General features: G+C 41.4%; 1 protein-coding gene across 3 annotated transcripts in view; it reads right to left on the bottom strand.

Moving 5' to 3' along the window:
• Window positions 1–24,001, bottom strand: part of ccdc93 (CCC complex scaffolding subunit CCDC93) — a 43,206-nt gene that overhangs the window by 15,172 nt on the left and 4,033 nt on the right. The window contains exons 4-10 of one of the 3 annotated variants that reach the window (XM_028022701.1): window positions 22,262–22,373; window positions 19,856–19,954; window positions 14,880–14,936; window positions 14,650–14,750; window positions 12,530–12,547; window positions 12,280–12,316; window positions 7,308–7,397 (exon numbers count right to left, since the gene is read on the bottom strand). In XM_028022701.1, the coding sequence (XP_027878502.1) occupies window positions 7,308–7,397; window positions 12,280–12,316; window positions 12,530–12,547; window positions 14,650–14,750; window positions 14,880–14,936; window positions 19,856–19,954; window positions 22,262–22,373 (514 nt within the window). The remainder of the gene's footprint in view (window positions 1–7,307; window positions 7,398–12,279; window positions 12,317–12,529; window positions 12,548–14,649; window positions 14,751–14,879; window positions 14,937–19,855; window positions 19,955–22,261; window positions 22,374–24,001) is intronic. The other 2 variants (XM_028022702.1, XM_028022703.1) reach the window with 2 other exon arrangements.

Here is a 24,001-nt window from a genome sequence, read left to right as displayed (position 1 = left end):
GCCGCTTCACACTCGGCTGCGAACCGATCCAGCGAGAGCTGCAGATCACGATCTGATGAAGCCAAAAGGACCACATCGTCTGCGAAAAGCAGAGATGAGATCCTAAGGCCACCAAATCGGATCCCCTCAACACCTTGGCTGCGCCTAGAAATTCTGTCCATGAAAGTGATGAACAGAATCGGTGACAAAGGGCAGCCCTGGCGGAGTCCAACTCTCACCGGAAACGAGCCCGACTTACTGCCGGCAATGCGGACCAGACTCTGAAACCGGTCATACAGGGACCTGACAGCCCGTATCAAAGGGCCCGGTGCCCCATACTCCCGGAGAACCCCCCACAGGGCTCCCCGAGGGACGCGGTCGAACGCCTTCTCCAAGTCCACAAAACACATGTAGACTGGTTGGGCGAACTCCCATGCACCCTCCAGGACCCTGCTGAGGGTGTAGAGTTGGTCCAGTGTTCCACGACCAGGACGAAAACCACACTGCTCTTCCTGAATCCGAGGTTCGACTATCCGACGGACCCTCCTCTCCAGGACCCCTGAATAGACCTTGCCAGGGAGGCTTAAGAGTGTGACCCCTCTATAATTGGAGCACACCCTCCGGTCCCCCTTTTTGAACAGGGGGACCACCACCCCAGTCTGCCAATCCAGGGGAACTGCCCCCGATGTCCATGCGATATTGCAGAGTCGCGTCAACCAACACAACCCTACAACATCCAGAGCCTTAAGGAACTCCGGGCGGATCTCATCCACCCCCGGGGCCCTGCCACCGAGGAGCTTTTTAACCACCTCGGCGACCTCGCCCCCAGAGATTGGAGAGCCCAACCCAGAGTCCCCAGGCTCCGCTTCCTCAGTGGAAGGCATGTTGGTGGGATTGAGGAGGTCTTCGAAGTACTCTGCCCACCGGCCCACAACGTCCCGAGTAGAGGTCAGCAGCACACCATCCCCACTATAAACAGTGTTGGTGCTGCACCGCTTCCCCCCCCTGAGACGCCGGATGGTGGACCAGAATCGCCTCGAAGCCGTGCGGAAGTCTTTCTCCATGGCCTCTCCAAACTCCTCCCACACCCGGGTTTTTGCCTCAGCAACCGCCCGAGCCGCACGCCGCTTCGCCCGCCGGTACCCATCAGCTGCTTCCGGAGTCCCACAGGCCAAAAAGGCTCGATAGGACTCCTTCTTCAGCCTGACGGCATCCCTCACCGAAGGTGTCCACCAACGGGTTCGAGGGTTGCCGCCGCGACAGGCACCGACAACCTTGCGGCCACAGCTCCGATCGGCCGCCTCGACAATGGAGGCACGGAACACGGTCCACTCAGACTCCATGTCCCCCACCTCCCCCGGGACGTGTTCGAAGTTTTGCCGGAGATGGGAGTTAAAGCTCCGTCTCACAGGGGATTCCGCCAGACGTTCCCAGCAGACCCTCACAACACGTTTGGGCCTGCCAGGTCTGACCGGCTTTCGCCCCCACCACCGGAGCCAACTCACCACCAGGTAGTGGTCAGTGGACAGCTCCGCACCTCTCTTCACCCGAGTGTCCAAGACATACGGCCGCAGATCCGATGAAACGATGACAAAGTCGATCATCGAACTGCGGCCTAGGGTGTCCTGGTGCCAAGTGCACATATGGACACCCTTATGCTTGAACATGGTGATCGTTATGGACAATCCATGGCGAGCACAGAAGACCAGCAACAGAACACCGCTCGAGTTCAGGTCGGGTGGGCCGTTCCTCCCAACCACGCCCCTCCAGGTCTCACTGTCGTTGCCCACGTGAGCGTTGAAGTCCCCCAGCAGAACAAGGGAGTCCCCAGGAGGAGCACTCTCCAGTACCCCCTCTAAGGACTCCAAAAAGGGTGGGTAATCTGAACTGTCGTTCGGCCCGTAAGCACAAACGACAGTCAGAACCCGTCCCCCCACCCGTAGGCGGAGGGATGCTACCCTCTCGTTCACCGGGGTAAACCCCAACGTACAGGCGCCGAGATGGGGAGCAACAAGTATGCCCACTCCTGCCCGACGTCTCTCTCCCTGGGCAACTCCAGAGTGGAAGTATGTCCAGCCCCTCTCAAGGAGACTGGATCCAGAACCAGAGCCATGCGTCGAGGTGAGACCGACTATTTCTAGCCGGAATCTCTCGACCTCACGCACTAGCTCCGGCTCCTTCCCCACCAGAGAGGTGACATTCCACGTCCCAAGAGCCAGTTTCTGCAACCGAGGATCGGACCGCCAGGGTCCCCTCCCTTGGCCGCCACCCATCACACAGTGCACCCGACCCCTTTGGCCCCTCCCACGGGTGGTGGGCCCATGGGAGGGGGGGCCCATGTTTCCTCTTCGGGCTGAGCCCGGCCGGGCTCCATGGGTAAAAGCCCGGCCACCAGACGCTCGCCATCGTGCCCCCCTCCAGGCCTGGCTCCAGAGTGGGGCCCCGGTGACCCGCGTCCGGGCGAGGGAACACCAAGTCCAAGGTTTTCCTTCATCATTGGGGTCTTCGGGCTGCACTTTGTCTGGTCCCTCACCTAGGACCTGTCTGCCTTGGGTGACCCTACCAGGGGCATGAAGCCCCAGACAGCATAGCTCCTAGGATCATTGGGGCACTCAAACCCCTCCACCACGATAAGGTGGCAGCCCATTGCAAAAAATATGTTTGTGTAATTTACGTTTGTGGATTAAAGGTGCACCGCCGGTGCCATTTGTTTGGCTTAGAAATGCCAAACAAATGGCATTTCTAAGCATTTAATGGAAGTAATGTGTTTGTTGAAGGTCACAAGCAGTAGTCTTAACCACAGCCTTCTCTCAGCAAAGGTAACATCCCTGAGACACGACTGTTGTCCTGATGGACTGGTTCTGTGCGTAGATCTCCAGTGGCTTCTATCACAAGGTGATTAAGGTGGGATCTTCTCTATCAACACCTCCAGAGGTCGTGGTGTTTCAGGAACATCAAGAAAATCCTTCAGGACACATCCGGGCAGGTACTGCTGGAACGCCTCCGCTTTAATCAAACTCTAGTTCATCTGCCTCGACAGCCCAGTTTGATTGGTTAGGTGTGAATACGCAGTCGAACTCTGATGCGGACCAACAAAAGCAAAGTCTGGTCCACCTAAAAACCTTGGTCTGGGTTCGGATAGAATTAGAATCTATTGTTTGTCAGCTCCAAAACAGTGCAAACAATGTAGGAAATATATACAATATAAATATGGTAATATTTACAATATTAAATCAGTTAAAGAAAGAAAAACACACATACACATATAATCACTATATAATTAGTGTATGTGAGCGTTCAGGGCGTTAATTGCTTTCGGGAAGAAGCTGTTTTGTCATGAATTGCAGGTGTTGAGGTGGTGAGGCAGACGCTGTAGACCCAGGATGTGATAAATGAATGATTTTAATGGTGAATGTCCAGCAAAACACAGTCCAAAATAACGGGCAGCACGACCGAGCGGAAACCAGGGCTCGACGCCAGTAGCAACCGTAAAAATGAAGGGACAACGGAACAACACGAACATCAGACGAGGACCCGACAAAGAACAGACACACAGGTGACACTAAATACACTGGGGGTAATCAGGGAACAAGAAACACCTGGGAACTAATCAAAGGGAGACAGGACAACACGGAGACACAGAGACACCAAAAACCCGAAATTAACACACAGAAAACACAGAACACGACATGTTTTTGTTCTGATCCACCTGTAGCTCCTCCCTGAGGGCAGCAGGTCAAACAGGTTGAAGACAGGGTGAGAGTTGTCTTTGGTGGTGGTTTTAGCTTTACTGAGGCAGCAAGACGAGTAAATTTCCACCAGAGAAGCAAGAGGACAGCCAATGATCCTCTAGGCTGCCTTTACAGTCCTCTGGAGCCTCACCCTGTCTGTAACAGAACAGCTGCTATACCGTACTGTGATGCTGTATGTCAGTAGCCTTTGCATGGACATACAGGTTGAGGTTCAGGTTGAAGTGAACTCTGGCACAGTTCGAATGCATATGTGAACTAGAAAATTTCGGAAGAAATTTAGCCGGGGCCTGCCAAGGCGCGCCCGTCGGGTTTGGGCCCGGCGTTGTCACGCTACAAATTAGCATCGATGCTAAAGAACGCCGCAACGTAATCAATAGCATGCGGAGAACCACAAGAACGTTAAGTAAGGCGGATGTGCACCATTCAGTATGATATAAAATGTTGTCAAGGCTTTTATTTTGGAAGTTTTGTTAAACTTCATTTCAAAGGGCCAAACTAATCCCATGCGTAATAGTCCTTGGGTTAAAATAGTTATATAATGCTCAAAACACAAGTAGCTGATGTAAAAATATTCAAGGCTTTTATTTTGAAATTTTCAGTATGCTTCATTTCAAAGGGCCAAACTAATACCATGTGTAACAGTGCTTTGGATGAAAAAGTCAAATAAAGCCAAAAAGAGCAATTACGTCATGTAAAAATATTCAAGGCTTTTATTTTGAAATTTTTGTTAAGCTTCATTTCAAAGGGCCAAACTAATACCATGTGTAACAGTGCTTTGGATGAAAAAGTCAAATAAAGCCAAAAAGAGCAATTACGTCATGTAAAAATATTCAAGGCTTTTATTTTGGAATTTTTGTTAAACTTCATTTCAAAGGGCCAAACTAATCCCATGAATAACAGTCATTGGATAAAATCAGTTATATAATGCTCAAAACAGCAATAATCTCATGTAAAAATTCTCAAGGCTTTTATTTTGAAATTTTCAGTATGCTTCATTTCAAAGGGCCAAACTAATCCCATGTGTAATAGTCATTGGGTTAAATCAGTTATATATTGCTGAAAACGCAAGTAGTTGATGTAAAAATATTCAAGGCTTTTATTTTGGATTCTTTGTTAAACTTCATTTCAAAGGGCCAAACTAATCCCATGTATAACAGTCATTGGGTTAAATCAGTTATATATTGCCCAACAGAGCAAATATCTGATTTAAAAATATTCAAGGCTTTTATTTTGAAATTATTATTATGCTTCATTTTAAAGTTCCAAACTAATACCATGTGTAACAGTGCTTTGGATGAAAAAGTCAAATAAAGCCAAAAAGAGCAATTACATGATGTAAAAATATTCAAGGCTTTTATTTTGGAATTTTTGTTAAACTTCATTTCAAAGGGCCAAACTAATCCCATGAATAACAGTCATTGGATAAAATCAGTTATATAATGCTGAAAACGCAAGTAGTTGATGTAAAAATATTCAAGGCTTTTATTTTGGAATTTTTGTTAAACTTCATTTCACAGGGCCAAACTAATCCCATGTATAACAGTCATTGGGTTAAATCAGTTATATATTGCCCAACAGAGCAAATATCTGATTTAAAAATATTCAAGGCTTTTATTTTGAAATTATTATTATGCTTCATTTTAAAGTTCCAAACTAATCCCATGTGTAACAGTTACTGAGTTAAATCAGTTATATACAGCCCATAGCAGCAAGTAGTTCTAAAGGCCAGTTCAGTCCTGATCTGTTTCAACTGAGGGTTCCACTATAGATAGAACTACAGTGATGCGTATTTGTAGTCCTAATCAGCAGCCAATAGCCTCTTGAGTTCCGTTGCTATGTTAAATAAGTTTCTCACCAAGGTGTGAACTGTTAGTGAAAGAGCCTGAGACAGCCTAGAAAATCCTGTCGTATGACTTTGCTCTGAAGCACCGTGACAGAAAACCGTACGGTCTAGATAAATTTCGAAAACATTTTACCGGAGCAGACATGTGTATCAATGTGAGGACCGATTTTGATACCAATCGTGTGATATTTGTGGGCGTGATGGCGATTTCAAAATTATTTTGGGCTCAAAAAATCTCTTCATTTCTCACTCTAGCCGAGATCTAAAGGCCCTGGCTCTCACTCTAATTTTCGGAAAAATGAGAAACTTTGGGTCGCTTAGAGACAAATTGTGGACAAACCGTAACTGGTATCGACGAGCCGTCTTCACTTTCGAAGAGATCACAGACGTATCTACAAAATGAAATTTGAATGGCATTTCTACGTGAATTCGTGACGACACAGAAAATCCTCAAAAATAGGGTATTTCTAGGATTTTTCCCATTGACTTATAATGGGGTTTTTTTCGTAGTTTTTTGCGAATTATGTCGCCACGTTAACCCCAAATCCCACCAAAAGTAATAGCTCCAATGGCGTGAATTTTCTGCACGTTTTGATACCTCATTTGTAGGTGTGCACCCAGCGGTATGAGCCGCATTAACGGTTACGGATGAAAAATAAAGAATTGGGAGAATAGCAATAGGTTCCTGCCATTGCTTTGCATGGCAGGCCCCAAATATATATATAAAGAGACGTTCTATCGGGTGTAGAATAATAGGTGCCTGCCATGCAATGCATGGAGGCAGTACTGACTTGTTTCGCAAGTCAGTACTGCTCTCCTTATGCATTGCTATGGGCAGGCCCCAATAAAGAGACGCTTTTCTCCGACAATAGTAATAGGTTCCTGCCATTGCTTTGCATGGCAGGCCCCAATAAAAGAGGACCAGAGACTGCTCCAAAAGCAGGAAGTGGACTATAGCGCAGGGCATTCTGGGTAAATAGAACTAAAACAAATGTGACAGCCTAACGCTAGAAGAAGAAATGGCCTGTGGACTTTTACCAAAGACAAAAGAGAAATCCTGCAGCTACTAAAACCTGACGCTACTCCATTTTTGTGTAAATGTTGTGAAAAAGGAAGTAGCGCCAATTATCTTCGTCAGAGGATTTTGTGTTGTTTCCTTCAATAGTTCTTGGTGCAGCGCCACCACAGGTGAGGAGGGGAACAGATTGTTTAAAGGGTTTGGATAGTTGGAGACTGCAGTGTGAAAGTGAACCACAGTAGCTGAAAATAAAACAAAGGTTGCAACTTTGGTCCCCAATCGAACAGAGATTTGTGGCAAAAATGACCCCAAGACAAGCTCTGCATCTGAGTTATGAAACTGTGTGAAACTGTGCAGCTTGTCTTCTTCCAATTTATAAACAAGTGTTGGTAAATTTGGAAATTACATTACAGCAATTCTATTAACAAATCTTTAGCTAAGTCAGAGACTTCTGTGAATACTTGTCGTTTTGAAAGCCAATCTTTTGGGTTTCTTAAATAGAGTTCCGTAAACGTCAGGGGTAAACTGAAGAAAAATGATTAACCAAAAATAGAACATAACAAATAGATAAGCCAGTGCAATAATTATATTTCTAGTACTGCTGTTGACATTGTTGACAAATCATGCCACAGGTAAGTGTGGAATCAGTCTATATGAATTTCACATGACTTGTCAATAAAACAGAGGGACAGCTGTACTTAGATTAAGTGATCACCTCTTCTGCTGCCTGCAGCTTGTCTTCTTCCAACACTTCAGTAATGCTGGCAGGTATTGCCTGAGGCCCACTGAACTGCCCCTCATCTTCCTACAAATAGAAAAGAAAATGCATTAAGGTTAAAAATCCCAAACAAAAACTATTATACCATGTAAATGTTCCTTCTAAATGATCTATATGGCACAAACTAATTAGCTGCATAAGATATAGGCACACAATATTTCAATTGATAAAATAACTTTGAGTGACACAACTCAAGCCACACAAGCTTTTAACATTGCAATCTAATGGGGGTGATGTGGTGGTGCAAGGAGCTGAGCACAACCCACATGAAGAGGCCTTGGTCCTCGACACAGCCGTCGTACGTTCGAATCCTGGCCTGGTGACCTTTGCCACACATCTTCCCTCTCTCTCATTACCCTACGTTCCTGTCCTAGCACTTTCAAATAAAAGCCACTAGAGCCATTACTGATGCAATAACTTAGATAACAGCAAACTTTTCTGTGTTGACTGAAGAAAAAAAAAAGAAACAGATGGGTTCCGCAATATCCTACAGCAGAAGCTGAACAATTCCAAATGTATTTGACTGCTGTAAGCAAAGGATTAGGCTTGCTGTCATTTCTAAATCAAAAAAGGTAAAAAGTCTCACATACAGGACCCAAATGTGTGCTCCACATGTTTAGAATGAGTTCTGTTCCAAATGCACATACTTTTTTTTTTCTCCGAAGAGTTTTTGCGGCGCTAGTGGCTCGTATTTTTTCGACAGTAGGCAGACAGGAAGGAGGGTGAGGAGAGGGGGAAGACATGCGGCAAAGGCCGTCGGGACCGGGAGTTGAACCGGCGACGTCCGCGTCGAAGACTAAGGCCTCCAAACGTGGGGCGTGCTAACCCCCTGCGCCACCACAGCACGCCCCCAAATGCACGTACTTTAGTTCTTCCATAATAAAGCCCATGTATTTTTCTGCTTGTTTTTTTCCAGTTTTTTAGGGCTGCAGCTAAAGATTGCTTTAGTAATAAAGTACTCTATCAATTTCTCCATCGATTGAATAATCTGACTAAAAAAGGCAAAAAAGCAGTTGAACTGATTTTGAAATTTGTAAGTCCTCATGAAATCAGCAACTACAAGCCAATAAGATCATATTAGAACGGCTGTTATCGTAGAAAATAATCTTTTCATCCTCAGTTTGGCTTCAGATACAATCATTTGACAGAAACCGCTATAGGTCAGCTGCTTGAACAGGTTAAACAGTCACTTGACAGGAGACAGATCGTTGGTGCAGTCTTCCTTGACCTAAAAAAGGCCTTTGATATGGTGAACCACAATTTACTGATCTCAAAAGCTCTCATTTAATTTTTCTGAATGATCATTGTCTTGGTTTCAGTCATATTTGAAAGATTATGAAAAATATGCTGTCATTAATAATAGTAAATTTCACTTTTGAAGAATTGAAACAGGAATTCCACAAAGAACTATCTTAGGTCCTGTTCTTTTTAGCTTGTATGTTAATAGTCTTCCTGAAATTTGTCCTGAAGTTAACCTGCAAATGTATGCTGATGACATCATTGTTTACACATCGGACAAAAGCGGTATCATAGTCAGAGAAACCCTTAACAGCTTGCAGAGATTATCACCATGGCTAAATGATTTTTGGTTAACTCTTGATACAAAGAAAACAAAGTGCATTTGCTTTTCAATAAAGAAAACATCCTTACAGTCCTTGCATATTCAGAACAATGGAGATCCTATTGAACAAGTATCACAAGAAAAATATTTGGGAATAATTCTGGATGCTCAGTTAAACTTTAGGAGCCATATTGATAAAATCAGCAAAACAGATAGATCAAATATAAACTGTTTCAGTATTACTAGAAATTGTCCAACACTTCACTAGGCCTGTCGCGATAAACAATCAATTAATCGCACGATTAATTAAAATTATTGACCTCATTTTAGAAGAAGAAGAATTACTTTATTCATCCCAGCAGGGAAATTATTTCGCAGTTACATCAAGAATTTTTTATACCCAGATTAACACACAGACGACGGGAGCTGCGTCTGCAGGCAGCCAGCTGAGCCGGCGCTATTTTTTGAAGGAGGACATTCGGCAAAGGTCGTCGGGACCGGGAGTCGAACCCGCGACATCCGCGGGTCTAAGGCCTCCAAATGTGGGGCGTGCTAACCCCCTGCGCCACCACAGCATGGCTTTATCATTTCTTCAGGCCTTTTTCTCTTTCTGTTGATGACACTAAATGAAAAAACACTTAACTCCAGTGCTCTCCACTGACTCCTCCCTTTCTCATTTCCTTAGTGTAATGTCCAGCGTACACTACACAATCTTAGAGTTGTTGGCCGATTGTCGGCCCATTTGCAAAACCTAAGAGACCACACATTAGCCAACAAAAATTCTAGGTATAACGGTTCAATCGGGTTCGATCGTGCAGTGTGGTGTCCAACAATGGTCACAAAATAATGGCTACAAGTCCAGTGAACTAATTTTAAAACCAAGCATTAATCAATGCTTTACTACAGTCTACCTGCAATGCATGTTGCTAGTGTCAGAGTAAAGTCCTGACTGAATGAAAATCATTAGAACCTATTTAGGTCACGTTAACGAAGAACAGCTGAAAAGTTACCGGGTTTATCAACTGCTGTAGCAATTTCGCTCCAACTCCTCCCCTTGTTATTTCTATATTCTTTTCATGAAATGTTGAATAAACATTAATGTTGTTTCCACATATCATCTCCAATGTCCGCTGGACTTTGGGTTGTGCCGTGTCAGCTGTTTGGCATTCCCCTCTGTAATTTCCCCTCTGTGAAGGTTTTGCATAAACCAGCCACAGAGACGTTGAAGAAAATTCAAAATATAATCTTAATTTATTAACAAAAAAAATCCAAAAATGATCAATTGGGCCCAAACTGAGGTCAACATAACAAAGTACAACTCAGGTGGTAACAGAACAAACTCAAGCAGAAACTGACCTAACAAACAAGACATGAGGGGAACTTAAATAGTGGCTGATCAGACCATTAACACACACTAGGGGGTAATTAAACACACAAAAACCTAACAAATACTGGTCAGAATATTACTAAATCTATAAATGAAATAAATATCAAAATTTAACTAACTTTCCAAAAGAAGAAACATTAAATAAATGGTGAAATTAAACTAAAGAAAAAATGTCCCCCTCCCCTGGTGAACAAATGGAATGGCCCGCTGAGGAAGTTTGACACCCATATATGGACACCAATCAGCTGGAGCTCATCTGTATGATTTTCAGCAACAGGTCCAGAGGAAACTGGTAACTCAAAAGAAAAATTAATTTGTTATATTTAACAAAATATACAAAGAACTGACACATAAAGTTAACTAAATGGGTACACAACAAATAGTTAACTAAAGAGTCAGACTAATGAAAACAAATTTAAAGATAAAAATCTAAACTACTCACTAATCAATATATAAAGTAATATTAAGGGAGAACAGAAAACCATTACCAATTCTGTCTGTGTGTGACAGTCGGGACAGCTGTCACACCCTCAGAAAACACGGCGAGGAATCCGCTCTTTCTGATTGGCTACCTGTCACATTCAGCAGGCTGCGTTAAGATCGGAGCGCAACGACGATTTACCATAACACACCACACACTACAGGATGATCGGTTACGAAATCGCATGTGACAATCTTAGAACGCCCAACGCTCTAAGTTTGTCGTAAGGGGACAATCGGGGCAAAAAATTGCGTAGTGTGAACTATTGCATCAGGTAGTCGAATGTACCCATCTTCTTTATTTAAATCTAATGATTACTGAAGGGCAACATAATATACAGACTTCATAATCTGCACTCTTTTGGTTGAATGCAGTATTTATTTCCACTTTGGCTTTATGTTGTTTAGTTTTTATTCAAATACATTTTTTGTTAATGGAGACTGAGAATCCATTTTATTTTTGTTTTTGGTTGTTTTGTTTAGTTTGTTTATCAGTTCCAGTGTTTAGTGTTCTTTTGAAAATAAAGTGTATCTATCTTTGGCAGCAAATTGCATACATTATTATGTAATTTCCATTAAATCAGTGTAAAAAGGTCTTCAAACAATATTATCGTTTATCGCAATAATTTTTGAGACAATCGCTCAGCAAAATTTGTTATCGTGACAGGCCAACACTTCACTATGCAGAGATGTTCTTTAACTCAAAGATCCTCTCACATCTGTCTTACGGAGCTATTGTCTGGTCACACACTAGTCAAACTATACTCAAGTCTGTAGAAAGTCTCTATAATAGAGCCTAAAGGTTTTATATCAAAAACCAATCAGATTCCATCACTTTCAAATTTTTGCTAATTTTGGCATTCTTTTGAGTTTTAACCTTTTAAAATGCATTTTTAAATTTTTAAATGTCTACACAGACTTGCACCTAAACCATTAACCGATTGTATACAGAAATTGCAGGCAGCAGTAAATCTACCAGAGTGGCATTAAATAGCAATTGTGCACAAATGCTCTGTCCAAGAGGATAGTTTGAAACTCAATTCCTGCGAATTTAAAGTCTGTAACCAGTTTTAGTGTGTTCAAAAAACAAACAAAACTCTGGTTATGTCAAAAACAGAACTGTATCCATACCTAATGTTTTTATGTTTCATTGTTTTATATGCACGATTGTGTATATTTTGTCAAGTTGCATTATTTTAAAAGGTTATTTAAATTTCTACTAGTTTTTAGATGTACTGTTGAAAAGCCCATCTAGGGTCGAGTGCTGCAAATTAGCTTTCACTATAAGCGCTATGATGCAAACAAGGGAGCGCTGTTCTGTTCAGTTTGTCTATGTGTGTCTGTCCCTATCAAATAAGCTTAAATAAAAAATCCTCTAACTAGAACCTTACTGCTCACATGAAAGGGTTTTATTTAGCATTATGTAAACCCTGTAATATTCTGTTTATTAAGCCAACAAGCAACATGATCCTCATGCTTACCTTGTTTTGTTTACACTGCTTATTTAGTCCATATCTCCTGGTAACAAAATAAAGAAATACACTTAGTCAAGATTTACAATGTCAAACCGATGTTAAAACCTCACCTCACAGTTACAAATCAACACTGAGGCCAAACTATTCACATCTATGTTTGAGTCCATGCTTAAATATGGACAGCTTCTCACACACTTCACCACAACCGTTATCAGAGGCATGCAGAGGAGGATGCTCACACAGTTCCAGTACTCACAGCATAGCTTCACACATTCTACGTTCAGAGATGGATGGATGAAGGAAGAATTTGACCAGAAAAAGAAAATGTACATATTTGAGATGGTTAAAAAACTGCACAGTTATGTATACATTAAAGGAATTAGACAACATGCTACATTAGATCATGGTCGAAGTGTCTGGAATGTTGCATTTTTAATTCAACCACATGACCAATTACAACAATAGAACCATGTTTTTTTTAAGGTTTTATTGGCTGTAATGGCCTTTATTTGATATTGAATCAACAGGTAAATCATTATTATTAATCTTACTTTTTATATATTGTTTTCAACATTTTAAGAACTCACTGTGTGAACCTTTATATACGTTGCTACTGTTACAAGTGAATTGCAGGACAACCACTTCTCTATTTCTGTTATCAGATTCTCTGCAGTATTTCAATTCAGGGTGGGCATGAAAAAAGTATGTTCCCAAGGGGGAGCATGACCAAAAATAATTTAGAACCATCACATTAAGGTAAGGCTGTGTTCAAATTGCTCTATGATAGACTAATTTGTCTGAACCACGACTCTCTATAGATAAGTTGGTACAGTAAGCAAAAAGATGGCTTAACAAAACTACAGTTGTAAGCTATGAGCATCATATCTAACCAGCTGAGTGGCCAGAGTAGGAAACCTGACAAATCCTGAGTCAACATGAGCTTTATAAACATGTTACTCTCTGAAGAGTAAATAATAAACAAGAATAATATTCTTTACAACAAGCATAAATTGAACAATAAATAAATAAACAAATAAATAAAAAAATAATAAATTGAACAATTTATGAAAATAGTAATTACTTTTTAAATAACTTATTTCTGTAATACTCAAGTAATATTTACACTTAACAGTTCTAGGAATAAACTATGTTTTTCTGTGTGAAATAAAATACAAGGATAATGTTATATAGTTGTTTTGACTTTTTGTAAAATTGAAAGAAACCGTGGTATTTTTCCTTCTGGTCATGAACTCTTAGTTCCATGTCAGAATATTTCAGCAAATATTTAAGCAATTTATCTGCAATTTTGGAGAAAGAAGCTAGATGGAGTGATGAAGAAGAGGGAGCTGGAGCTACAAGAGCCATGTAGTCCGGTAAGCAACGATGACTCCAACATTTCTGGGAAGGAAGGGTTGGACAAATATTCCCTCTCCCTTTTCAGTATTGTGGTTAAAGATGCAGTATGTAACTTTTATATAAATTTTGTTATACATATTTGTTGAAACTGTCAACTGTAATGTTGTGACAGCATAGTATGAGAATCTGTGGGGGGAAAAAAGTCAGGTCTTCTGTCTTCTCCCAGTACTAACTAGAAACAACCAATCAGAGGCAGGGGGCGGGTCTTTGTGCTGTCAAACACCCCTTTGTGTGGGCTGCTCACACAAAGGGGTGCAGCTAATGCAGCCTGCCATCAATGCTCAGGCTAGTTAACATAGCCAACAATAACAGCGGTAAAACAGTTTTCCTGGAACATGATAAGTTGTTTCTCTGCCATTAGTACATTTAGCAGAGAATGCTTGAGATTAATTAACAACGCTAAGGCTCTCCTCCTGGCTCTGATTGGTTGTTTTTGGTCGGGACGCCTTGGGAGGGTGTATTTCTGAGTGTCAGAAATGCACTACTGGCACTGACCAGATGGCAATAGTAGCTAGAGGAGATCAATTTATTCACAAAATAAAGTGGTTATTTTTTTTTACAAAGGTTACATACCTTCAATCATGGTTTTTGTTTTTTATATATTTTTAACGCTTTTGGAACTTTTGTGCAACAGTCTGCAGTGAAATAATTGTAAGAGTAAAGAAGATGGAGTGGGAAACCATCTGTCCTCTGTACTTGTTTTGTCCACTAATCTTGAAGATTTTTTTCTTTTTGGAATGAGAACATGTATGCCTTATATTTCAATGCTGTACAGTAGTATAACTTTGACATTTATGTGACAATTTTTGAACAGCAAAGACTAACTAATACATTTATGTGTTTTACCTATAAAAAGTGGGCTTCAGGTTTTGTGTTTTAATAGAATGCTATGACTCAACAGCACTTTAAACAGCTTGGCCACACGGTGGCCTGGCACAGCTACCTGGAGGGAAATATTACCTGCCATACTCCAGCAGAGTAAAATGGATCCTGGACTCCTCATCCAGGAGGAGTTCTGCATCTTTCTGTCTTCTGTACTTTCTCTCAGGTTTGTACACTTCCTGAAAAACACCAGAGCTCATTCACATGCCATCAGTCTGTTACCTACAACCAAATAATCTGCTCAAAGTTTGAAACTATGAGAGACACCAAGCATTACATTTAGTGTCAATCATATTAAAGCTGCTCACCAATACATCCAGAACGGCCTTCACAGCTTTGTCTTTTCTCTGGAGAAGTTCTTGATCCTAGACCAGAGTTTTACAATACAAGAACTAAATAGATAAAAGTACATATATAAAATAGAAAGTAAAATTAGGATATTTTTTCAACAGTCTGTTTTTCTAGGGTACAATAGATACTCAATCTCAACTTTAATAGTGAGAAATTTAAAATTGTAAATTCTAAATTAGACTGGAATATCAAATAATCATACTAATTCTTTAAAGGGTTATTTAAATTTGTCAAAAGACTAAACAGTTATTGAAATAGTTCTATTTTATTTTTCAAATGAGTTGATTTTCAGTCAGAAAGTAAAAGAGAAATGTTATATATATATATATATATATATATATATATATATGTAAAATGCTAACTTCAAGGCGTGACGTGCCAAATTACAATTCTAGAATTACCCAGCTGAGGGTGGCAGCACGTTGGAGTAGCTCTAATTTCTTTGTGATTTTTTTGTTTTTCAAATATTCATTCCTGTTTTTTTTTGTAGGAAAATAGCTTTTCTGGTTGGCTACTTCTTTTTGTTTTGTATTCTGTGTGGTTGGACTGATTTTTGGCAATATTTTTGTATTTTTGCTATTTTGTTATGATGCATAAACATGTTGATCAGGGAGCAGCTGATCAACATCAGAAAAGCTGAAAGCCAGAAATCCCAGAGGAGTTGAAAGGAGGCGCTGTGGATGCAGAGCTGGAGCAAAAAGGAGAGAGAGAAGGAGGAAGTTCAAACCCTCTCTACAATCTCACGTCGTAATGGCCAACATGACATTGTTGGATAACAAGATGGATGAACTTCAAGGCCTGACAAGGATTCAGCAAGGTAACGAATGCAGCATAATGTGTTACTGAGGCATGGCTGCAGGATTGTATCCCTGACTCCAACATGTCTCTGTCAGGCTTCCTGACTATTCAAGCAGACAGATATTTAAAGAGCAGCAGGAAAAGAAAAGGAGACGCATTAACAGTTTTGTGAACAACAGATGGTATCACCCAGGACATGTTAGTGTGAAGTGTCGTCTCTGCAGTCCAGACATTGAACTCTTGGCAGTAAGTTTCCGTCCATACCAAGAGAGTTCACCAGTGTTATTTTTTTATTTTGGTAGCTGTTTACATCCCCACCAGAACAGTGAGATGCTTCCCAAATAACAAACCCTGGATCAAATGTGACCTAAAAGAACTGTTAACCCTTTAACCCTCGCTCCCCCAAAATCACCAAAAACAGCTGAGAAGGTACACCCAAATTAAATCAGCTGCTGTTCTTGAACACTTTGGAGTACATGCAAAAGCTTAGTCTCTCTATGAAGATGACAAGATACATTTTCTATTTTAGCAGTCAAAAACTGCAAGCAGTTTGTATCTATTATGTTTGTAACACAAAGAAAATTGAAAATTTTGCTTCACCCAGATTTTTCATTTTTATTTCTTGTAAATGCACATTGAGTGTTGAATGTATGGACCGGAAAATACAATAAATCTGTAGAATAAAGTATTCTGCTCATGGATTTCAAGATTGATCAAAATAGCCCAAAAAGAAATGTCATTTTGGACATGTTTATTTTAGAGGATGTACATGTGTTGTCCAAGTGTGCCATTTGGAGACTCCATTTGGAGACTCCAAATGTGACACTTGGACAACATCTATATACAAACTTCAAATGACTGTAACTCCTCAGTGCTTCAACATACAGTCATCAATGAGGCTCTAATGAAAGATAATGACCAGAGAAATCCTCTGGTCATTATCTTTCAACATTACTGATAGTGGAAATTACTTATAATTATATACATGTAAATAAAATAGCATATCTGGGGGGGCAGAGGGGGTTAGCATACAGTCAGATCTCCTCCCTCTTCTTGCAATACGCTGTCCATCCCACCCCCATCTGTCCGTCTGCCCCTCCCCCTCCCCCAGCCCTCTAATGGTACGCTAGCCCCCCGCAGCCCTCTCCTTCTCCGCCCTCTCTCTCCGCCCACCATCTCCCCTTCAAGCAAAAGGTGGATCAGATAGATGGAACAGAGCAAATGAGCTGAACACATTTTTCAACAGGTTTAGTTCGGGAACAAACTCATCATCATCCTCCCCTGTCCCCAGCCATACAGACATCCCACCCTCCTTTGCCACAGCTTTCCTGTCATACTTCAGATGTCCTATGTTCTACCTCAGTCATGGACTCTTCCACAAGTTTGTCTTCAACCAAATCAGGAGATGCTGCTGCTCTCTTTGCCTCCCCCTCCCACTTTTCTGTATCTAGAAGTCAGGTGAAGAGGCAGCTGGAGAGACTGAACAAGAACATGGCTGCAGGTCCAGCTCTGAGGGATTCTGCAACATCTCTTCAACCTTAGCCTGTCCCAAGAGAAGGTTCCACTGTTATGGAAGACATCCTGTGTAGTTCTGGTACCAAAGAAAACTCTCCCTTTAGTAATCATTGACTGTAGACCTGTTGCCCTGACAACCCACATTATGAAGGCTCTGGCAAGACTCCTGTTGGTCCACCTGAATAAGCAGACAAACCCGTATTAAGACCCCCTGCAGTTAGCTTATCGCCATGGAGTTGGAGTTGATGACATCATCATACACCTGCTTCAACAAACCCACTGTCATCTGGACACAGAAGGCAGGACTGTGAGGATCATGTTATTTGATTTCTCCAGTGAATTTAATACAATTCAGCCTGATTTGCTCTGTGAGAAACTCCAGAAGACAAAGATGGAGGCTTCAACAATCACCTGGATCTATAACTACCTGACAAACAGACCACAGTTTGTGAGACTGAAGGACTGTATGTCTAACCAGGTGATCAGCAACACAGGAGCACCACAGGGGACTGTACTCTCACCATTCCTTTTCTCTCTCTAAACTTCAGACTTCCAGCATAAGTCCGGCTTCTGTCATCTACAGAAATACTCAGATTACTCTGCAGTTGTTAGGTTTATCAGAGATGGACAAGAGGTTGAGTACAGAGAGCTGGTGGACCGCTTGGTGGCATGCTGAGGGAACAATCATCTCATCTTGAATGTAAACCAAACAAAGGAGATGATTATAGATTTCAGGAGAAACAGGATTAGATCAAACCCCATTTCCATCATGGGAGAAGAAGTGGAGGTGGTTGAGGAATATAAATACGTCAGTGTTCATCTGTACAACAGACTGGACTGGAGATACAACAGTGAAGCATCTATAAGAAGGAACAGAGCAGACTGTACTTCTTCAGGAAGCTAAGATCCTTCAGCAAGATGCTGCAGATCTTCTACAAGTGTGTTGAGAGCATCATCTCTTCTGCTGTCATCTCTTGGGGCAGCAGCATCAGAGCAAGAGACCTAAAAAGGCTCTAGCCTTTTAAAGATAAAAAAGGCTAGAGCCTGATAAAGAAGGCTGGTTCTGTTCTGGGGATGACTGTGGAACCTGAACCCTGAAAATCCTCTTCATGAGACTATCTTGAGAAATCAGAGTATCTTCAGTCAGAGGCTTCTTCAAATTTGCTCTATTACGGACCACTACAGACCTTTCCAGTAAACAGCCATCGTTATCTACAATTACTCTTTGTAGATAACTCTTTGAATTAATATGAGTTACAACAACATTTAATTTTCTTTTGGGATCAATAAAGTATTTGTGAACTGAACTGAATTTGAATACAGTATAGACCACTTTATGGTTATAATTTGGGAACACATTGCTAGAGAAGTAGGAGCACTTCTAAGTAAGTAAGTAAACTTTATTTCTATAGCGCTTTTCACAGACCAGGGTCACAAAGTGCTGCACAAAGTGTAAAAAATAATATAAATTAAAAGCAACATACAAAACAATAAAACACAGTATTAAGCTAAAAAGCAAGTTTAAAAGTGGGTCTTAAGTTGTTTCCTAAAAGTGTCTATACAATCCAGAGATCAAATGGTACAAGGTAGCTCATTCCAGAGGCTTCTATACTGGTACACTTTGGTACACTTCTATACTGCACTGGCTGCATCCTGAAAATACTCACTTTGCTTCACTTTTTCTATATGTTACAGCCTGTGGAGGTTCCTCCATCTTTTCCCCAGTGTTAGTATTTATGTAAATGTTATTATGTTTTCACATAATATATGAAGAATTTCATTTTTTTGCGTTGGTTATTGCATTAGGTTGCTTACTATTATGGGTGCACACATTTAGTAAACACCTTATGTTTATTTGGATCACTAGCTATTTTGTTTTGCTGAGTTTAAAGGACTGGCTTTGGGAGAGGACTGGTTGAAAGGCAAACCAGGAAGTGGAACAAACTATCAGGCTGCTGGAAGCAGGGGACTTGATGATGAAGAATCTGTCTCTTTCTACTAATAGCATAACTGCTAAAACATTTTTGGTGTTAGGTTGTTTTGTTGTTACAGTTGTGTTGTAGTCAAAATGTGTTGGTTTGAATTAGTTGTTTATGTTTATGCATTGTTTGTCTTTGTCTTCTTCCCCTCCCCGTTTGTGTAGGCTAGTCTTTGTGTATAAATTCCTGTGTGTTCATTGTGTGAGGTCAGTTTTGGTTTGTTATCCTGAGTTAGGTATGCCTCAGCTGACGATTTCTTTTGGGCCCATTTTGTGATATTTTTGAGATTTGCTGTTGAAAGCCTTTTGTTAAGAATTTTTTGAAAAATAAATAGAGAATATTTTTTTATATGCCTTTATCCTTGTGCCTTACTGGTTGGACCGTAACATAGCCTCTTTCAAAATTGTACTAAAATCAAGCTTTTCTCTAAGTAAAATTCTACACACACATACCCCCTGGTGTGACAATGTAGAGATTTTTGCAAATTCAAAATGGAAAACCAAGCAATCACATTTAAATATTAACAGCCTTTGCCATGAAGTTCAAAATAAAATTTTTCAGATGCAATACAGACAATGGCATAAGTTTGTTGCATTGCACAATCTAAGAATTCTGCATCTGTTCTAACCATGTGCTTATACCTCAGGGAAGGAATGGCTCTTCTGGAACTGAGAAATGGAATAGGCTCTCACATAATCTCCCATCTCTTCTCTCGTCTCTATGGCTCGCTTCACCAACCACTGAAACAACAACAAATGTCTCATGCAATACAAGAACAAACCAAGTGCTATGGAGAGTGGAGAGCGTCAAATTACAACAAGTAATAATGAAGCTAATTTATGAACTAATTAATTAATGAGTCATTCATTTTTTAAAACAGGAAATAACAAGTGAAGTAATTTATTAAAGATATAATTAAGACCCCTTATGATGGACAATAACTTTGGATTTGGTGTTCCCTCGCCCGGACGCGGATCACGGGGGAGGAGGAGGAGCACGTTGGCGTGCGTCTGGTGGCCGGGCTGGGCTCAGTCCAAAGAGGAGACATGGGTCCCCCCTCCTATGGGTTCACCATCTGCGAGAGGGGCCAAAGGGGTCGGGTGCAGCGTGGGATGGGTGGTGGCCGAGGGAGGGGGTCCTGGTGATCTGATCTTCGGTTGCAGAAGCTGGCTCTTGGGAAGTGTAATGTCACCTCGCTGGTGGGGAAGGAGCTTGAGCTAGTGTGTGAGGTTGAGAAGTTCCGGCTAGAAGTAGTCAGTCTCACCTCAATGCATGACTCTGGTTCTGGAACCAGTCTCCTTGAGAGGGGCTGGACATACTTCCACTCTGGAGTTGCCCATGCCCACTCTGGTGAGAGGTGCTGGGCAGGAGAGGGCATACTTGTTGCCCCCCATCTTGCCGCCTGTACATTGGGGTTTACCCTGGTGAACGGACAGGGTAGCCTCCCTCCTCTTATGGGTGGGGGGACGGGTTCTGACTGTTGGTGTTTACTCGCCAAACGGCAGTTCAGATTACCCATCCTTCTTGGAGTCCTTGGAGGGGGTTCTGGAGAGTGCCCCTCCTGGGGACTCCTTTGTTCTGCTGGAGGACTTCCACGCTCATGTGGGCAATGACAGTGACAAAGGCTGCCCTTTGCCACTGATTCTGTTCATTACTTTCATGGACAAAATTTCTGGGCGCAGAAAAGGCATTGAGGGGATCCATTTTGGTGGCCTTAAGATCGCATCTCTGCTTTTTGCAGATGATGTGGTTCTGTTGGCTTCATCAGGTCGTGATCTTCACCTTTTGCTGGAGCGGTTCGCAGCCGAGTGTGAAGCGGCCGGGATGAGGAGCAGTGCCTCCAAATCTGAGGCCATGGTCTTGAGCCGGAAAAAGGTAGAGTGCTTTCTCCAGGGTGGGGGGGTGTCCTGCCCCAAGTAGAGGAGTTTAAGTATCTCGGGATCTTGTTCACAAATGGGAGAAGAAAGGAGCCGGAGATCGACAGACTGATTGGCACAGTGTCTGGAGTGAAGCAGGCGCTGTACCAGTCCGTCGTGGTAAAGAGAGAGTCGAGTCAAAACCGAAGCTCTCGATTTACCAGTCGATCTACGTTCCTATCCTCATCTATGTTTTAGTGTTGAAACACAGTAGTTTCAACACAAAGTTTAAACTGCCAACTTCACCCATCAAATTTAGTGGATAGTCCCGCTGAATTTTATGGATGAAGTGAACAGACATTTGATTGGCTGCTTCAAACAAAACGTCAAGACAACTTCTTCTGAATTTGCTATGACTCAAGGTCAATATCTTCACTGGAAAGTGTAGAAATAACATCATTAAATTGTTGCAATTTATTTACCACAAACTGGGTGGTTTGATCTGAAACATTTCTAATAAGTTTAAGTTGGTGTCAGTCAGTGGGTGGGGCTGACACTGATCCTGTTTGAAGTCTGTGGCAGCTTCCTTCACAAAGTGTGATATTATTGTGAATATTTCTTTGGTTTATGTTAATAAAATTAAGAAATCATTGAGTGATCTTGTACGCAACTGGAAACCTGACTTCTTGTAAGTATGTGGAAGAGTCAGAGCAGCAATCAACAGCAAGAATGGAAACAGTCCATTTCTAGGAACATTCAATAATCTATGTCCAAAGAAAGCCAGGGCAATGTACATGCAGCCAAAACATGACTTAAAAAAAAAGAAAAAGTTAAAGAAAAAAAACTCTACAAAACTTGAAGTCACCTGAACTGTCACCGCTTAGTCTAAGTGTTGGTAAGTTAATGTATAGAGAAGTTAATGAGTCACGGCAGATATCAATGTATGAATCTCATCCAGTGGACCGCTGATGACCAGACTTCTTTTAAATTTAATTAAGTGGTGCAACCTGAACATGCCCTCATGCTGTCTGTCATGAGAAACTTATGTGGCTTGGAACACAGTCCAGCTTATGTAGTTTTAATGTTTTCTAATAAGCAAAGTACTCATATTAAGTGAGTGATGACTGAATTAAAGTAAAAGCTATCATAGTTTTGCCGTTTTAAAATGCTTAATGGAAGTATGCATCTTACTTGTATCACTGGGAAAATATGAATAAAATCCAAGCCTTGGATCTGATGGGGTTCCAGGCGATGAGGACACTTCATCTTTGGTAAAACAGAAACAATTTTCTCTGTCAGGGCTCTAAAGAAACAGACAAAAAAAATAGAACATTCATCAACAATAACCAAACATTTCACCTGTTGGCATTGTGTTACACAATTATAGCTTCTGAAATTGTAAAAAAGAAATACTTATTTTGTAGGTCTTTTGATACTTTAGTTGCACAAAAATGAAAAGAATGGACTTGACATTTAAAACTGAGAACAGTTTTAAATATCAAAGAGAATCTCACACAAAATAAAAGTTTTTAGATACACAACCAAAACAGATAATGCAATATCTGTCACTGTGAAAAGATTGCAATTATGCAGAAAGATAAGATAAATCTTTATTGTCATTGTCACAAGGACAACGAAATTCAAAGGGTGCCATCAGTCGGTGTACATGCCCAAAAACAAAAAATAACTGTCTCACAATTCACACACAACACAAGAATCAACAAACAACTGGCAAAAAAATAAATAAATAAGAACAGCCACAATCTCACATACATCATTTATGATGATTAATGGTTGTTTTTGGTTGCACTTAGTTTTGTTATTGCTATCGGGTAGAAACTGTCTCTGAGACGGTTGGTTCTTGTTCTGGTTGCTCTGTATCTTCTGCCTGAAGGCAGCAGTGAACAGAGAATGTCTGGGGTGAGAAGTGTCCTTTGTGATGTGTTGTGCTTTTCTTAGACAGCGGTCGCTGTGCAGGTCCTCCAGTGAGGGGAGAGGGCAGCCAATGATTTTTTGGGCTGTATTCACAACCCTTTGGAGAGCTTTCCTTTGAGCCGTAGTGCTGCTGTTATACCACACGCAGATACAGTAGGTCAGTATGCTCTCTATGGAGCACTTGTTGAAGGACACCAGCAGCTTCTCCTTGATGCTGTTCCTCCTGAGAACCCTCAGGAAGTACAGTCTTTGCTGGGCCTTTTTTATCAGCTCGAAGGTGTTCATGTTCCATGTGAGGCCCTGCTCAATGTGGACCCCCAGGAAACGGAAATCAGCTACCCTCTCCACACATTTTGGACACTATGAAAGAAAATAAATCTGAAAATATGGATATCAGTTAAAAGCAGTCTCGTCAGGCAAAATCACAAAAATGTGGGGCAACAGGTAATATAGACTTTTGAATCCAGAAATGCTACCCTGGGACTCACACTACAATGTAAACAAAATGATTTCAGAAGGGCCCTTTATTTGTCCAGAGGAAAAAGGCCAGGTGCAGTGTCTATCTGTGCATGCCCCTTGAGTTGAATATTAATGCTTATGTTAAATGCCTCCATAAGTCAGTTATGATCTTGGCGTGTCACCAAAACAAAAACCCAGACAGGAAACAGTCTGTAGTAAACACTAAGTGTGACTGACAACATGAAGGTCAAAGATTGACATAAACATAAATATACAGTACAGACCAAAAGTTTTTACACACCTTCTAATTCAATGGGTTTTCTTTATTTTCATAACTATTTATAAGGCAAGAAATCCCACTTATTAACCTGACAGGACAGGTTGACCTATGAAGTGAAAACCATTTCAGGTGACTACCTCTTGAAGCTCATCAAGAAAATGCAGAGTGTGTCAAAGCAGTAATCACAGCAAAAGGTTGCTACTTTGAAGAAACTAGAATATAAGGGGTATTTTCAGCTGTTTTACACTTTTTTGTTT

This window comes from Xiphophorus couchianus, chromosome 7 (assembly GCF_001444195.1).
Source record: "Xiphophorus couchianus chromosome 7, X_couchianus-1.0, whole genome shotgun sequence".
NCBI lineage: Eukaryota > Metazoa > Chordata > Actinopteri > Cyprinodontiformes > Poeciliidae > Xiphophorus > Xiphophorus couchianus.
This window is presented reverse-complemented; position numbering and strand designations above follow the sequence as displayed.